At 42.3% G+C, this 18,356-nt stretch overlaps 1 protein-coding gene across 4 annotated transcripts in view; it reads right to left on the reverse strand.

The window, feature by feature from the left end:
- Nucleotides 1–18,356, reverse strand: part of UST (uronyl 2-sulfotransferase) — a 300,699-nt gene that overhangs the window by 172,809 nt on the left and 109,534 nt on the right. For all 4 annotated transcript variants that reach the window (XM_067701813.1, XM_067701810.1, XM_067701811.1 and 1 more), the window contains exon 2: nucleotides 14,640–14,683. In XM_067701813.1, coding sequence (XP_067557914.1) covers nucleotides 14,640–14,683 — 44 coding nt within the window. The remainder of the gene's footprint in view (nucleotides 1–14,639; nucleotides 14,684–18,356) is intronic.

Genomic DNA, 18,356 nt, shown 5'->3' on the forward strand with positions numbered 1-18,356 from the left:
AGACAGGCAGCTCCCTGAGGGCTTACAGGTTCGGGAAACAGGCCATCCCCATCTTGACCTATTAGTGACATAGCCAGCACCTTACAGCTTCCAAAGCACTTTTACAAAAACATTATTTCCTTTCACAAAAATGCCAATGTGAAGAATACAGGAAAATCATTATTTCCATTTTATAAACGAGAAAAACAAAACTCGGAAAGAATAGTTGGCTTTTGCCAGGTCTGAGAACTAGTAAGACCTGGAGCCTGGGCTGGTACCAGGATCTTCAAACACCTTGTTCTAAAGTATTCACACGACAGGGTCTCCAGCTAGGGCAGCTGCTGAAGGTGTAGGATTTAAGCAGAGCCCTACAAGATGGGTAATCTGAACAGTAGCAGTCAGTGAATGATTTAAAGACAGGCATCAATAATGACTAAATTGTAAATAAGAGTCAAAAATTACTAAATGATACTCTAATTGGGGAAAGAAGAATGTTCATTTTCTATATATAGAATGAGCATGATCTTCCTGGATTCAAGAACATCAACTCTGAAACATTAGGCTGTCCCTCCAAGCAACCTTGTTCTCGACCTAATCCAGTATAGCTTTGTCATCCATGAACTATATAAACTTTTATGAGGACAGATTTATAGTTTTGACCCGCACTGTCAACTGTGCAAACGAAATCCAGGGGTTTACTATCCTCCATCAGAAGCACAATATTCTTCAATTTATCTTTGACCTACCCTATTTAAGATTTGCGGGGCATTGTGTCTATTTATTTCAGACCAGAGATATGTTCAAGGCCTTGGTGAACAGTTTTGTATTCACTTCAAACATATACTCCTTCTGGCTTTATAGATTTTGATCATTTTCCCATACCAATGTCTTTCCTGACAAGAATCGTAATCAGTTTAGTATTTTCTTCTTCCTTCCAAGATCATTCTAGTTGTTACTCTCTGGATGTACTCCAGCTCAATTATGCCTCTTTTGCTGTTTGTTGATGAAAATTGCATATAATCTTTTGGGTATAGATAAATCATAGCTTGCACAGGGCACAGCTACTATCTCTGCTGGGGGATGTCCAACATTTTGATGGCCTCTTTGGGCTGCAGCATCGCACTAGGTAGAAGCCCCTAGGGGGTAGCTGACAAAAGCACTGGGCTTAGCAGATAGTCCTGTGGTTCAGTGCTAGCCCTCAACCCCCGCTCCCCCCAAAAGACTAGAGTACCTGTAAAGCAGAGATTTTTCTGAGCATTTCCTCTTCCAGGTCATCCGTAAAGATAAGACAAATCAAACATTGATAAAAAGTGCCTGTTTATACTTATCAAATATATCTATCTCCCCCCCGTTAAAATTAAAGTGAATTAATTCAATTCAACACATGTTTCTAAGTGCAAGGTCACAAGTCACAAAGGGAACATGATTCTTAAATAGCCAGAAAATTAAGAATATTTCATTAACATGATAAAGAATATCTATCTTCCCTGGTGGCGCAGTGGTTGAGAGTCCGCCTGCCGATGCAGGGGACACGGGTTCGTGCCCCGGTCCGGGAGGATCCCACATGCCGCGGAGCGGCTGGGCCCGTGAGCCATGGCCGCTGAGCCTGCGCGTCCGGAGCCTGTGCTCCACAACGGGAGAGGCCACAGCGGTGAGAGGCCCGCGTACCACAAAAAAAAAAAAAAAAGAATATCTATCTTCAACTAAATGTCAAAATTACACTTAGTAATAAAACACTTGTAGCATTATCATTAAAATTTCAAACAAAACAGAGATGCTTTTATAACCACCATTCATTGATTTGACAAATATTTACTGAGTGCTACTGTGTGCCAGGGACATTTTATAAGTGTGGATGACACGGTGAGAATACCCAGTCCCCCTCATGGACTTTATATTACTTAGTATTATTCTGGATAATGTTATAAAGCTTGAAACAGAATTAGGTAGAAGGAGATAAAATGAATATTGTTTGTCTGTTACATGAATCCCTATCAAGAAAAAGAGGAAGAACTGAAAAAGTATTGAAATAAAAAGTTCAGTAACGTGAGTATATATAACACACAAAATCAATAATTTTTCAGTATTACAGCAGTCAATTTAAAACATAGTAGAAAACATTCCATTCAAAATAACAACCACAAAAAGGTAAACATCTTGGAATAACCTTTTGTAAGAAATGCAAAGACCCTTTATGAAACCAAAGAATGCTGTAATAAAGAACATTCAGAGAAGAATAACAACAAAGCTCTCGGCCATTAAAAATATGAGAACAATGAAGAAGAAACTCAACAGAAAAGTTGGAAGACCAAGTTGAGGAACTCTTCCAGATTGTAGAGCAAAAACACAAAGAAAATAAAAAATAGCCGGGATAAAGATAAGAAATATAAACAACTAGTTCTGGAGGTTCAACAACCAAATAAGAGGAGATCCAGAAAGACAGAAAGAGAAAATGCAGAGGAAGAAATCATCAGTGAAAAAAGTCAAGGGCTTCCCTGGCGGCACAGTGGTTAAGAATCCGCCTGCCGAGGCAAGGGACACGGGTTCGAGCCCTGGTCCAGGAAGATCCCATATGCCGCGGAGCAACTAAGCCCGTGAGCCACAACTACCACCGAGCCTGTGCTCTACAGCCTGCAAGCCACAACTACTGAGCCCATGTGCCACAACTACTGAGCCCGCATGCCACAACTACTGAAGCTTGCGTGCCTAGAGCCCATGCTCCGCAACAAGGGAAGCCACCACAATGAGAAGCCTGCACGATGCAACGAGGAGTAGCCCCCGCTCGCCGCAACTAGAGAAAGCCCGCACTCAGCAATGAAGACCCAACGCAGCCATAAATAAGTAAATAAATACATAAATAAATACATAAATAAATTTATTTGAAAAAAAGAGAGAGAAAAGTCAAGCAAATATCCCAGAATAGGATATCAGTTTCCTGATCAAAAGGTCCACTGAGTATCAACAATAGTACCTGAAAACTGACACATACTAGGCACAAAACTATAAAATTTTAGAATACTAGGCATAAGAGGCTGCAATAGAGACAGATTATATTTTCATATAATGGGCCAACAGTTAGCCTTCTCAATAGAAATACCAGAAGCTAGAGTAAAGTGGAGAAGGACCTCAACATTCAGAGGGGAAATGATTCTGAGGCAGAGACACAATGCTCACAGCACCCATGTGCTCTATTTCTCAGCCCTCTTGCACTTGAGCAGGGCCTTGTGACCAGTTCTGGCCAACAGACTGCTGACATAAGTGACACGTGTCATTTCCAGGATGAAGGAATGAGAAGTCTTCACGCACACACCCAGCTCCCGTCTGCCCTGCCACAGTGACATGAAGGTCCAAGTTGAGATGGTGAAGCCATGAGATGGAAACAGCCCAAATCCCTTCGTAAACTCCTAAAATGTGCTTCCCTAAGAACCAGTGGACCCACTGGACTCACTGAGGGTCTTATATAAGCAAGACGTAAACTCTTATGTGTGTAGCCACTGAGATCTTGCATCACTCTAGCCTCTACTGATTAATACAGATTCCCAATCTGGAATTTTATCCTGTCAAACAATTCATCAAGAATAAAGACATTTTCAGAAATGCAATATTTCAGAAAATTTCCATCCCATGCACCTTTTCTCAGTAGGCTGAGGAAAGAGAAAGATATGCATGGAAGGCAGAATAATGGCCCTCCCACAGATGTCCAAGTCCTAACCTGCAGAATTTGTGAATATGGTATCTTAACATCACAAAAAGAGATCTTTTGATGGGGAGATTATCCTGGATTCATCAAGTGGGCCCAGTTTAATCACAAGGGTCCTTATGAGTGGAAGAGGGAGAGAAGAGAGACAGAGTTGGAGATTTGAAGATGCTATAAGGCTGGTTTTGAAGTTGGAGAAAGCAGCCATGAGCCAAAGAATGCGGGTGGCCTCTAGAAGCTGGAAAAGGCACAGACATGGATTCTCTCCTGGAGCTTCCGGAAGAGCCACGCCGACTCCTTGACTTTAGCCCAGCGAGACCCATTTCAGACTTCTGACCTCCAGAACTATAGGGCAATACATCTGCATTGTTTTAAGCCACTAAGTTTGCAGTAAGTTGTTATAGCAGCAACAGGAAACTAATACAGCATGGGATGCAGGAAGTGGGGGCAAACAGAACAGAGTGAAGGGAGCTCCCAAGGCATATCTGAGCGGGATGCTGAACGCAGTCAGCCCAGAGGGAATGGGCAAGAAGGCCCAGGACAGACTTCAGCAACTCAACATTGACAGAATACCTAATGTGTCTGGAGGCACTGAGAGGATATTTCCACAACTGGAGAAGAGTCTGAGACAACCTGGGGATCACAGAAAAGCATGAAAATACATGTACAAAACAAGACAATTATTTGTTACAAAGAAAACAAAAAGATGGACAGGAAAGGAAACCTTACCGTAATGGCTCAGCTGCCATTTTATTATTTACTAGTGTCAACAATGAAAACAGTGAGTACTGATTTAGGACTCGCTAAACAACACACACCCAGTTTAGAGGATGGGGAATGAGGAGAGTGCTTGTGTGGTGGCAGGTGGGCTCCAGTGAAAGACCTAAATCCTCCCGTTCACAGAAGGATGTCAGCGGACAATGCCTAAAGCCGGGGAAATCCAAGAGGAAGTAACACAAGCAAGTCATTCAAAGATATGAAAACTAGCACTAAAGACTCAGTTAAAAGAGTTTAAAGTATCAATAGTTGTTTCTCAAGAGCAGAAAGGAATGGGGAAGGGTGTGGTCAGGGTTCACTTTTTCACAATAAGCTAATAAGCTCTGGTGCTTTAAACTCTGTGCATTACGTATGTGCATAAGGTCACATACAAGGACTGGCAAACTATTTGCAACAAATGGTACATAAGACTTTAATATTCTTAATATTGTCTAAAGACTGGACAGGATTTTGAAAAACTCTTCATTATGGTTTGCCTCTGAGCGGTGGCATTCTGGGTGATTGTTTTTTCCTGCTACTCTATAATTTTCTGTACTTTCCAAATCAAAAAAAAAAATAGGAGCATGTATAATTTTTAAAACAAAAAAAACCTGATCAGATGGTCAAGGAAGAAATAAAACAAATAAAAAGAATTAGGTAACTATATTGGGAACTGCTAAGACGATTAAGTTACTACAACTTTGAAAATCCCGAGGCCAACTGTTACCCTGCCAAAGAATGGCAGCATGGGTTTTCTTAATTTACTAAGGCAAATTCTTGATTAAATATGCTTTGCAACAACAATATGCAGTTTTGAAATTTCATGCTTCATTTAAAGCCCTTCCTTTTTGTAAAAGGCAGCCCAAATCCAACTACTAAGTCCATGATTGTAACCGGTGCTGGTTTGGATAAGGTTTGGAGAACATCTATCTTATCAATGATAACTGGCCCTTGGGGAGTGTGGTGGCACAAATGCTAACAGAACAATTACATAAACCACATATTTTTAAACCTGTGGTTTTACAAAAAAAAAATTTTAATTAAAAAAAAAGAAGTGGAAGATGTGTTTAATAGCACTAAACATATGTGGAAGAAGAAATGGATTCATTATGTTCTTGGGAAAAAGAGAACACATTACATGCTCATAAGATTGATAAATTTATAAGTACTGTCTCTGAACTTGGACACAGATCTCCATGGAAAGTTGAAATCTCAAGAGGCCGCTAGCTGGGCCCAAGACTTCCATGTTAATGGTTGAGAACTGTGATGAGTGCAAAGGAAGAGTGAAGCAAGAATACAGGTGACTTCGGGATAAGATTACGTAAGGCTGATTTTTCTTTAACCTTCTAAGCTATTGATTACCCATCTTAAACCAAATACCAAAGCGTGAAGTTCTTTATAGCACACGCTGAGCTCAGACACTCTTAACAGTTATTCAAAAATAAAATACTCGGGGGGGCTTCCCTGGTGGCGCAGTGGTTGAGACTCTGCCTGCTAATGCAGGGGACACGGGTTCATGCCCCGGTCCGGGAAGATCCCACATGCCGCGGAGCGGCTGGGCCCGTGAGCCATGGCCGCTGAGCCTGCGCGTCCAGAGCCTGTGCTCCGCAACGGGAGAGGCCACAACAGTGAGAGGCCCGCGTACCGCAAAATAAAATAAAATAAAATAAATAAATAAATAAAATAAAATACTCACGTCATTAATTTTCCTATCATTTGCAATGATCAACAAAATGAGGGTGGAAGGGATGCCTTCAAGGTCATGCTCATCAGAGTGAAACTGATTCCTGACTCTCTGCCTCATTCGGTCCTGCTAGGTCTTTCTCTAAACCTAATATATTTACCATGAATCATTAAACACAAACCTATTACCCAGTACAATTGATTTGTCCATAAAATGAAAAATCAGCTGCACTTCTGTAGTTTTTCAAAGGGACTTTGGGTAAGGTCAGGTGTGGACACAGAGAACAATATCACTTTAAGAAAAGCTAAGAGGAAAGGGGATGGTGGAAGGCCTTGCTTGCTGTGCTAAACTAGCCCAGGGAATAAAAGAAGGGATAACCACGGGACCTGAAAGTTTCCGTAAGTTAAGAGATGGTATCTGGGATGCCAAATGACATGTAATTAATTGCTTTTAAAAATCCAAAGAAAATAAGGTTGGGGGTTGGGAGTGAGGCTTACTCTACATTACAGCAAAGTGAGCTACCAGAATTTGGAAAAGGCCATATAAAGGCCTTTTATAGTATATAGTACTAAGGACCCAGTGCTGGGCTCACCTGTGTCTGGCATCATGCTAAGTGCTTTCCATTTATCACATTTAAGCCGCACAGCTCTAAGAGGTGGATATAGCTATCCTCTTTTAGAAATAGAAAACTGAAGTTCAAAGAGGTGAAGTTTTTATTGTGGGGTAACTAGGCACATGGCCAGAATGTGAACTGAGGTCCGACTGCAAAATCCATGCTCCTCGACCTCCTGGCCACCAAGAGTAAATACGAAAGTCAACATGAGAATCTGGCAAGTTAAAAGAGTAACGTGTTTGAAATCTAAGGGGCAGGCATATTGGATATATCAGGCATATATGTATTATTTGTCTCCCTAATTTTTTGTGCTTGGAATATTTCATAATTTAAGAATGACTCTAAAGAAACTTCATTGTTTCTGCCTTAGATAAAAATAAGAAGATACAAACTTCTGGGAGAATGCCGATTTTTTTCCCAGAAGAAAACCAGATAACGGGGGTCTTTAACCACATCCGATGCTATTTACAGCAGGACAAAAAGGGGGGCCCTTTTCTCAGCAGCAGTGGCTCCAGCAATTGTGGGAATGGAAGCAGGCAGACAAGGCAAGCCCAGCACACAGCCCAGTTCTGTGCCAGAGGTTTACCTGCTTCTTGCAGGTCCTCACAGACAAGAGGAAAGCAAGGTGGATGGCCAAGCCTATACCCTGAGAAATAGCTTTGGAGGTTTCAGGGGAAGAAAAACAAGCAATTACTGTTCCTCTTGAATCTCAGCTCTACTCTTCCAAGTAAAAAGTGATTCTGACCGAGGGAGACTGTAGGTGCACATAAATCTCAGTAACCTGCCTTCAGGGAAAGGGGGAATTTTGGATGCAGACACGCTCTCCAAGTTGGCAGATGTTTGGCCAGGACACCTGAAAGTAATTGTACTCCCAGTATCCTCCGGAAGTCACTTACCTACTATGATTACCAGATATGTGGGTTTTCCTTTGTAGGCTCCAGACGGGGAATGAAAAACAGGGTTTCTTCAGTAGAAAACATTAAAATAGCTTCTTTCAGCAGATGTATCTCCAAGTTGAAAGGAGTTATTGAAAGGGAAAAACAAACCTAAACAAATATGCAGTCTTTCTTAGGGACTCAGTGGTAGTGGTGTTAAAGGGCAGCTGAGACATCCCCGATAGAAATAGGGACATATTTTTTGAAGTGCAACGGACTTCTGTACTATTTTAGCTTCTTGCTCTCATAGCTCCCTGGTCCTGTGAAAATAGGAAGTTTCCTTTAGGTAACTTCCTAAATGCATTGCCGCTGAGATCCTTTCCAGGAAAAAGTATGATGCAATATAAAATGATTTTTGAATATTAAAAAACACAATTTGAACAGCAGAAACAAATGTCAAATAGAAGAATTTGGGGAGAATACTGGGGCTAATAAAATAGCTAAGGCATGGGAATTACAAAGAAAAAAATTAACAAAGTGAAGAAGGAATGCTGGGGGAAGATGTGAGTAGTACTGAATGTTGAAAAAAATATGAAAATGCACTTAAATTATCCCAGTGAGAGACATGTAAGGATCGTTTCAATGTTTATTAAGTCAAACCAAATAATGCCTAACAGGGCATGATGCAATGCTATCCTGGTAACTGAAGATACTAAACTCAATGTAGAATTACTTTCTAGGGCTGCCATAACAGAGAATCACAAATTGGGTAGCTTAAGGCAACAGAAATTTATTCTCTCACTGTTCAGGAGGCCGTAAGTCTGAAATCGAGGTGTCAGTAGGGTGAATTCCTTCTTGGGGACTCACAGGAAGAATGTGTTCCCTGCCTCTCTCCTAGATGCTGGTGGCTGCCAGCAATCATTGGTGCTGCTTGGCTGTGACAGCGTAACTCCAATCTGCCTCCAACGTCACATGGCATTCTCCCTGTATGTCTCTGTCTCTGTGTCCAAATTTCCCTCTTCTTATAAGGACATCAGTCACATGGATTTAGGGCCCAATGTGACCTCATCTTCATGACATCTGCAAAGAGTCTATCTCCAAAGAAGACTGCATTCACAGATTCTGGGGGTTTGGACTGCACCAGGTCTTCTGAGGGACCCAATTCAATTCATAACACCATTCAGAACTGCATTTGTCACTCCTTTCTTACTAGTCAAATTTTTCTACTATACAATTATGCCAACATGGTCTCCATCTCCTAGGCTGTCATTTTTTTCACTCTTTCCTGTTAAAGCCAAGCTCCTCAAAGCAGTTCATATCTCCATTTTCCACCCAGCACCCCTCAAATCTCAGAAACGAGGCCTGTCCCTCCTCACCCCATCCATACCAGACTCTTTGACCTGGTTCGTTCACCTTACTCCATTTTCTGGACTCTCACTTGGAAGGAAGGTCAGGCAGAGACTCCTGGGTTCACCCTTATTATAGCGATTAGCCACCTACTTAATGTATTAGAGTGGGCCTGTTTGCTAGCCGGTCCTTCCCACTAGACTCTAAACTCCTTGAGGGCAGGGACTGTGCCTTCTGCAGCCTTATAGCCTCAGCGCCTAGTACAGAGCCCAACACAAATTTGGGGCATAGTAAACACCTCAATGAATGAATGGTTGTTATACGGTCATTTAGACTAAAGAATACATCCACCGCAGAATCATGTGCTCCCACAGTCTTTGCCTCTTTGAAACCTTAAAACGCAACTAGATTATAAAGTATTAGACAGCAGGGGATTATTTTCAAGTTTTATCATGTCCTCCTGATCCTTAGCACAAAGCAGTCACTCATTAATTAATTGATACTAAAGGGAAATTAGCTTCTTGGGGGTGGAGAAGAAGGACTAACCTTTAATGAACAATTGTTCATTGCCAGACACTGCTAGGTGCATATAAATGTCACCTCAATTAATATTACCACTTATTCATTTGGAGGTTTCCCAGCATAATAAATTGTAAGCCCCCTTCTAATGAACCCCTTTAAAAACAGAATTTTGAATACTAAATTACCTAGCACATCACTTTATATACAAAAATAACATATAAGTATTATATGTCAAAATACATTTGCATACAAGTGTAGACATGAGTAATATATCTTAACCCTCAGTATACCATCAGGATTCCCTGGACCCAATTTTAGTGTTTTAGGTTTTTCTGGGGTTTTTTTGAGCAGTTCTAACCATTTGTATGGATTAATATTTCTTGACTTTATTCTTTCTTGGAGATCTTCCAAAGAGAATGTACTTTTTTAAAATAAAGAGAATAAAACTCATCCTACCTTGTAATTACCATATAATAGGTCCATATAATTATAATTATATAATAATAATAATATGTAGTATGTAATATAATTACCATGTAATAGGACCTACTAGCCTCTTTTAAAAATTTAAGATCCATTATGGAATCTTAATGATTTTATTTTTCCTGTATCTTGAAATGCTTTGCTAGTTCATCATCTTAAAATAATTACCTACCAGCTATGCATTAATTACTCCCAACTACGCTTAAAAAAGACTAAAGTAACAGAAAAATGGAAGGATGATGGAATAGCTTAGAACTACACTGCTGTTCAGTGATGACTGAAATGTTTTATTCTGTGTTTTTCAATACAGTAGCACTAGTCACACACGGCTACAAAGAATTTGATATGTGGCTAGGGCAACTGAAAAAGTGAATTTTTATTTTTTGAATTTTAATGAATTTAAATAGCTACATGAGCCTGATGGCTACTGTACTGAACAGTGCAGGCTTAGAACGATTCATTAGGGAAATAAATTGTCACTATTTCATCACTCTTCATATTTTATTGTGCTGCCTAAAGTGTTACATCATCTTTACAAAAGATATAGCAGAAGACTGGATATACCATCTTTGTAGTTAACTTTCTTTTTTTTTTAATTTTATTTTTAATTTATTTATTTTTTGGCCATACCGTGCGGGTTGCGGGATCTTAGTTCCCCGACCAGGGATTGAACCCGGGACCCCTGCAGTGGAAGCGTGGAGTTTTAACCACTGGCCGCCAGGGAATTCCCTGCTTTTAACTTTCATTGACCAGAGTGGAGATTAAGAACGTTTCATTCCTGACGATAATGACAAAGAGAAGAAAATCGACGGAAGGAGAGGTTTCCCAGGCATTAGAAGAATCAGAGACAAATGCTTAGAGTCAGAGAGCAACACTCAAGACCCTGATGATGATGATGAAATGAAATTAATCATGAAAGTGAAACCTCAGACCATGAGTCTTCCAATGATGACATTCTAGATTAAACCTCTCAAACTCAAGAGTCTATGAGGGAACAATATTTTTTTCTAAGGACAAAAAGAAAACATGGTATTCCCATGCAGTTAGTCATCCAGGGGAAGGACTTCATCAAACATTGTTTTGCAACAAGAACCTGGACCATGCCATTTTGCTAAATGAACGTGGGACAGTCTTCTTTCACCTTTGATGATGTTTGTACACCAAAATTTACTCTGTATACAGTATGTAAATGAACAAATGCCGAAGGTGGGTATGTAGAGAAAGGTGATTAGAAAGAAAAAGATGAAAAAAAATCTCTGGATTGGTATTTTTAAAAAGTTAAAAAGGTCCATTGGACCCAACAGTAAATGGAGATGACTATTTTTTTTTCTGGTATTATACTGAGACTTTGTGTACTGTACTAGTTAAAGTACTAGAGAACTTATATAAAAGGGTAGAACTCCAGAAATAAGGTAAAAAATTGTTGTCTTTACATTAAATTAGTAATCTTGGAATGGTTAAAAGCGTGAACCTTGGAGCTACATACACAGCCTTGGGCTGGGATCCCAAGTCCAATTCTTAGTAGCTGGCAAGTTACCCAGCCTCTCTAAGATCCGGTTCCCTCATCTGTAAAATAATGGTTAAATAATTACTTCCTCTTCTATAGAGCTTTATAGAGACTAAACTTCCATGCGAAGTGCTTAGCAGAGTGCTTGCCACATAGGACACGGTAGACATCAGCGATGGATAGTGATTTTATTTTCCTTGAGTTGCTTAGACCAGCTCTCCTTATCTATCGGATCTGGGAACCCAACATATGTGAAATAGTAACTGTATTCTATCTGCTACCTCCAGAATTGATCATTGCCGATGCCAGCAGCTCACATCAGGGACCCACATCCTAGGCGAAGTGAAGCCAGGAAGGAGAAGACATCACCTCCAGAGGTCAGGCTGCTCTGGGTGGGGTGGACGGAACCACAGGTGATGCTGCAGAGGCCAGAGCACCTCAGGCTTTTCAGCCCAACTTTAATCTTCTCTTACACAGTATTTCCCCACCACCACCACCGCACACACCCTGATTTCTAGATTGAGCAAGTATTACTTTAATAAACTCAAATTTACACAGAAAATAAGGAAATGAGTAAAAGCCTCCTGAAGTCTCACCATCCGGAGTAAACATCATTATCCTTCCAGGCTTCTCTCTGTACACACACATACACATGCACACAAGTTTTTAAGACATAAGATCACACTATACTGCTGCTTCATGCCTGTTTTTGTACCCAAGAATATCTTTCTCATTCATTCAACAGCGATCTCCATGTCAGTCTCAGTAGGGTTCTAACCTTAAACCGCTAAATTTTGTGTACACACAAAGCGGTCGTAAAAAGTGGTCGACAAAAGAAAATATTAACATCCGCCTTTAAATAATGACTTAGATCAAAAACTGGGATGAGCTGTGAGATTTAAGTAGATTTGAAAAAACAAGTAAAAGTCAGAGGCATTTGGTTCTTTTTCGTGAAAATACCGGAGAGAATGAAGACCTGGGCTCTGGACGTGCTGTGTGGCACACACCCCATTCCCTAAATGGCTATTACTAGTGGAATGTGAAACTTGTGGAACTGAATCTTCTAATAAAATGAGAACTTGCCTGTAAACCTCAGTCCGTACATTTTCAGGGTTTAAAACCTTATTTCATCTAGATCACAGCTCTTTCGATCTTGGCATCAAAAAGTTATTTCTGAGCGCTAAACAAATAGGAAAACTGTGGACCTGGACTCAGTCTTGCTTCTCACTGCCAGGCTGGGGGTTCACTCCGGAGGCCACACACGTGTGAGTCCTTATCCCCTGGGTGCCACCGTGTCCCTGAACACACCAGTGGTCTGTAGATTTACATAACCGAGGCTTCACCTCGGGGACACTTAAGGGACCTGCATCTGGAACCCTGACCTCATCACTTCTGGGGTTTCTTTACGCCCTGCCAGAAGTAATAAGTATGGATGAAAGATGTTAACATACCAATATTATTTTTACCTATTTTTATATTCTTCTTATTATTTTGGCTACTGCTTAGAAAGTCGAGTGTTTTTGCCACTCCACCCCTAGATAATCAGCATCGCTTGGGAGCTTGTTAAAAATGCAAATAGTATTGCTATTATCTGTGTTGTAAGAGAGCTTGGTATCAGCATCTCTTGGGAGCTTGTTAAAAATGCAAATTCTCAAGTCCCACCCTGGACCTACGGCATCAGACACTCAGGGGTCTGGGCCCAGCAATCCATGTTTTAACAAGCCTCCAGGAAATCCTGGTGCAAGCTGAAGTTTGAGAATACTGGCCTAGTGGAAAGAACCTGGGATGGGAGCCAGGAGACCCGATTCAGATTCCAGCTCTGGATTCCACGGTTCAGTTCAGTGAGCATTAATGAATAGTCATGATGTGCCTCTCTGTGTGTCGAGGCTAATGCAAGGATGTGAGGATGCTGAGATGAGCTAGATGAAGTCCTTATCCTCAGATGGTGTCTAACCCTCTATATTCCTTTGTTTCTCCTGGGTAGGGGCTACCTTATGGTTATTCTTGTTTTGTTTCATATTTGTGTTCCTAGCGCCTGCAGCATCGCAGGCACTCAATACATATGCAGTGGGCCAAGTGGCAAACCATTCACCACTGTGATAAATACCACTGTACCATTCATCAATAATCTTAATGCTATTCCAGTCTAGTTAACACTATCCACCGTTTATTTAATGCTTATCACATGCCGGGTGCTGAGTGGTTTTCATATATCAGCTCATTCAATCTTTTTACATGTCCTGTACTGTGGGTCATATTTTTAACCCCACCTTGTACATCAAAAAATTGAGGCTTGAAATATTAAATTTGTCTAACGTCATATACTGATAGTGGTAGAGCCCGAGATGAACCCAGAAATACCTTATTCCAAAGCTCATGGTCTTAAATGCGGTGGAGTTCTTCTTCAAATCCCACAAATGCAGAAGCCAACTTTAGGGTAAATTTCCAGCCTCTAAGGTTCCTGGTTGATTATCTTTTCACTATGTACTTACAACCGCACTTTGCAGGCATCACCTTAAGTGGTCAAAGAGTGTCTGTATTTCTCCTCATTTTTCAGTAGATTGACATTTGGTTTTCACTGCACTCAAGAAAGTAGAGAGCGGCAGGGGGAACTCCACTAATACTTCACTGGACTGTTCTGACCCTTAAAAGTCAGACCAAAATTGCTGCTAAGAACAAAAGTGATCGTACAGGCCAGGCCACGGCAGACTTGCAAGGGCACTGGCAGAGAAGGCCAGTTCCAGAGGGCTGAGCCTTTGTGGAGTATCCCCAGTAAGGCAGGCCATGGAGAAAGGGGCAGAGGTTAGGCTAGCCCAAAGCGTGAAGACATGAGGAGGCTGGGGTGTGGACATCACATCACAGTCCAACATGGAGAGTAAAGGCAAAGGAGGCAGCAAACAGGAGACGCTACCAAAAGTCTGAAGTCAGCTTGAGGCTCCCGTGCCTGGGATAGCTTCAGCTCCTGATGAAACGACGCCTCTTGCTCCCTCACCATTTAGGCTATCTTTGTGCGCTTCCTTTTTCCACCCACTGTTAGTCAAAGATTAACTTGACATCTGCTACCTACTATTTTCTTGTGAACAATTCAGGGCCCGGAGGGATCTGGGTGGGGTTACTGAAGGCGGTAGGTACTGAGAAAAGGAAAAGGGGATTTATACCACAAGCAAAGGTCTTACCTTACTAGGAGGGGGTCCATGGTCATCTAAGTAAGTGGAATTTCCTAGGAAAAAAGAAGAAAACGTTGATGAATTAACAGTCTTAAACCCCAAATGAATTTAGTGCAAAGTCATGGAAAATAAGTACTCTAGATATATTTCTATTCAGACAAAAGTCCCAAAGGAAAATGGGTAATTAATCTCCAGTTTGGTGGGACTTTGCTGATACTACCAGGCTTGGTTAACAGTTTCAGCAGTTACAAACAGTCTACCCATGTGGGTATGTATGCACACGGACATACACATGCAGAAACAGGCACCATCATTCTCCACCCAGTATCTGTTGAGTTTACTTTAGACCAGTGGTTCTCAAACTTCAGCGTGCATCAGAATTACCTGCAGAGCTTGCTAAAACACAGACTGCCCGGCCCTGAGGTTCTGATTCAGTAGCTCTGAGAATCTGCATTTCAAGCTCCCAAATGACGCTGACGCTATGGGTCCTGAAACCGCACTTTGAGAACCACTGCATTGTTTCTCCACTTTGTCGTGATTGTCAATTTTCCTTCATCTTTTCAGTCTAGCTTGCTTCCGAAGCTCGATTTGTCTTCCCTAATAGCCACTTAGTGGCACGGGTGTTTTTTCAGAGCGTGTGGTTATTGTTTCCTGATGAATAAAGACTCAGGGGGATTCTGACCGGAACTAAAGCTTATTGAATTCCTTCTCTGCTAAGCGTTTTACAGGTACTTATTCACTTAATTCACATATCAGAGGTCAGTTAGAATTACCCCTATTTACAAAGAAGAGAATAGAGGCCTGGAGAAATCCAGTAGTTTGCTGGCAGCCACACAGCTGCTAAGCTGCAGAGAGGAGGGAAGACTGGTTTTTCCAGAAGGTGTTCGGGCATCTGCTCATCTGAAAAGCCCACCTGGAGTGTTGCCATCTCCAGCTTTTGTGCAGCCTGGGCGCCAGCAACATTACCAGCTGGCCACACGTTTGAGTTTGATCGTGTAGGGGAGCCAATGATGTGGTGAGTTTAGGGGAAAGTGAAGATGACCAGACTTTCTAACAGAGCAAAATGTGGGAAATATTGAAAGCAAAAGGAGGCTTACAGAAGACAGTAGATTAGGGAATAAGGTCAATGAAAGGTGCTTTTTCAGGAGAGAGCAAAGTAACTTAAGAAATAGGAATAAAAAAGGGAAGCAGAGTTTAAGCCAGGGACAGTTCAAGTGGGGAAACTTATCCAAACGTAATAAATAAGTGTATTTTGGCTTATAGATTTTTTTTCCATACTGAGGCCTCATCCAACCCCTTTTTCTTCATAGTCTTATGATTTATCACCCACGTGATGTGCGCAATGACTGTACTCTGGCTGTCTGTGTAAGGCAGAGGGGAATGAGGTCCAATTTTCATGTACAAGACACTCACACACAAACACCTGGAATGCTCGTGACTGGGCTATTTTCAGTAACCTATGAAATGTGAACATGAAGAACAATTTGTAGTTCTTAATTACTGTGCTGCACTCCACTGGGAACACACATGAATAGGAAGTCGATCTATATCTGACTTGGTAAAGAGGACGTGCGGTGAAGAATTCAGAAAAATGGTTTCCTAAGTCTAGAGAAATCCTCAGAACGAATTCCACCATAATGCAGTCAGGATAGCTGCAGAGGGTCCTGTCTGCTCATCGTGTGAACGTGTCTTCCCCAGGAGGGATGTGAGAAATCCCAACACACTCCAGCATGTTCTCCAGGTATTCATCCCAGGAATCAAAGGGAGCTCAAACAACTAAATGTTTCTAAAAGAGTAAAAGTTTCCATAAACCAAAGTTCCCAGGAACTCCTTAAAAGGAATGATCTCAATGCCTGACTGCTACCTCAAACTCCAGACATGGGTATCCCCTGACTCCTTAGCACCTCACCATCCAGACAGAACTCTTTATCTGCTCCCATTCCATCCCCCAAATCGCTGTCTCTCCTGTCTTCTTCATCAGGTTACACAACACATCCCTACCCCGACAGGCTCCAAAGCCCAGAGTCATCCTTGATCCATCCCTTTCCCTCACCCCATCCGTACCAACTCATTTGCAAGTCCTGTTGGCTCAGCCTTCAAGATATTCCTCTAATCAGACCACTTCTCACCAACCCCTCTGGGCCACCTGCGAGAGCCCTCTCTTCGCTGATCGCCAATTTTCTCCCTTACCACACAGCAGCCAGAGGGATCTTTTAACCTTATTAATCTGGCTGTGTTGGCCCTCTGCTTAAAATCTATTTCTCTAAGAAACAAAATAATCAATTCCTTACCATGGTCTCTAACCCTGCATGACTCAGGCCCCGCCCCCTGCCACACCTGACACCAGCACAACAGCCCTCCCTCTGCTCCAGAACAGCCAACCTGTAGTCAGCTAGGAACCTTTTTTTCTTTTTGCGGTACGCGGGCCTCTCACTGTTGTGGCCTCTCCCGTTGCGGAGCACAGGCTCCGGACGCGCAGGCCCAGTGGCCATGGCTCACGGGCCCAGCTGCTCCGTGGCATGTGGGATCTTCCCGGACCGGGGCACGAATCCATGTCCCCTGCATCGGCAGGCGGACTCTCAACCACTGCACCACCAGGGAAGCCCTAGGCACCTTTTGAATGGGCTCTTTCCTCTACCAGAAAAAGCTCTTTCCCAACCCCTTCACTCAGGCTCAGGTCAAATGTCCCTGCTTTCTCAGCTCTTCCTTCCTTCCCTCTCTCCCTTCCTCCCTCCATCCCTCCCTCCCTCATCCTAAAACATCACTTCTTTCTGCACAAAGAAAGGAGCAGGGCTGACCAGCGTTGGCACTTGTACCATAGACCCCATTGTTACTGCCACCAGCAGATCCCTGAGCTCCCATCCACAGCTGTGTTCCTGCGGTTTATTAGAACACAGAGGCTATAAGGGCCTCGCACTTGTAGCAGAGGCACGAAAAGGGAAAAGAAAAGCTACACAAATAAAAAGTATTTCTTTAGCTGGAGACAGCAAGTTTTTATTCTCCTAGGGTATAACCGTGTTATTTTTTGGTGTTTAGGTAGGGCTTTTCATCCTAGGATCTTACACTTTCCGAGTGCAAAATAAACAAGATTGTCAGGATTTTCAAACCTGAAGTTGGTAACTTGTGGGCTGTGGAGATGAAAGGATGAGCGAGCCGAGCGCTCTTATCAAAAGGAGCTCCCAGGCATCAAAGAGGCTTCTTGCTGCACGTCTTAGGGAGGATTCCACGGAAGGTGTCAAGTGGTGGGGAAGGGAGATCAGGCCCTTGGAGCCTTTGAGCTTAGAGCTCACAATGCAAATTCGAAAAGAAAAGGCGGAGGAGGGCTGACGAGGGTCTGGGGCCAGGACAGAGGCCAAATGCTTACCTGCCACCACTCTCCACTGCCCTGCAAACGTCCACTTTCGATACCTCCGCCTCTGATTCCTGTCATTTTTGGAGGCCTGGAGGGGTGTCTCATTTCATTTCTTTCCAGAAACTAACCTACACGTTTAGAGCTCTGATTTCAGCCTCCTCTTCGTGTCTCAAGTCCTTCCTTTGGGGATCAAGGATTACAGTATCTTGTCAAGTTAGAAAAAAAAAGAAAGGCATATACCCCACATGGGTCCACTCCTACCATCAGTCAAACTTTCAGAAGGGCCTGTCTCCAAACTGCCAAGAAATCACTAGCTCTGGCTGGCATGGAGATAAACCTCTTACAGAACGTCAAGCTTGTGGAATCTGCTTAGG

The sequence above is a fragment of the Pseudorca crassidens genome, chromosome 13 (assembly GCF_039906515.1).
Source record: "Pseudorca crassidens isolate mPseCra1 chromosome 13, mPseCra1.hap1, whole genome shotgun sequence".
NCBI classification, from domain to species: domain Eukaryota; kingdom Metazoa; phylum Chordata; class Mammalia; order Artiodactyla; family Delphinidae; genus Pseudorca; species Pseudorca crassidens.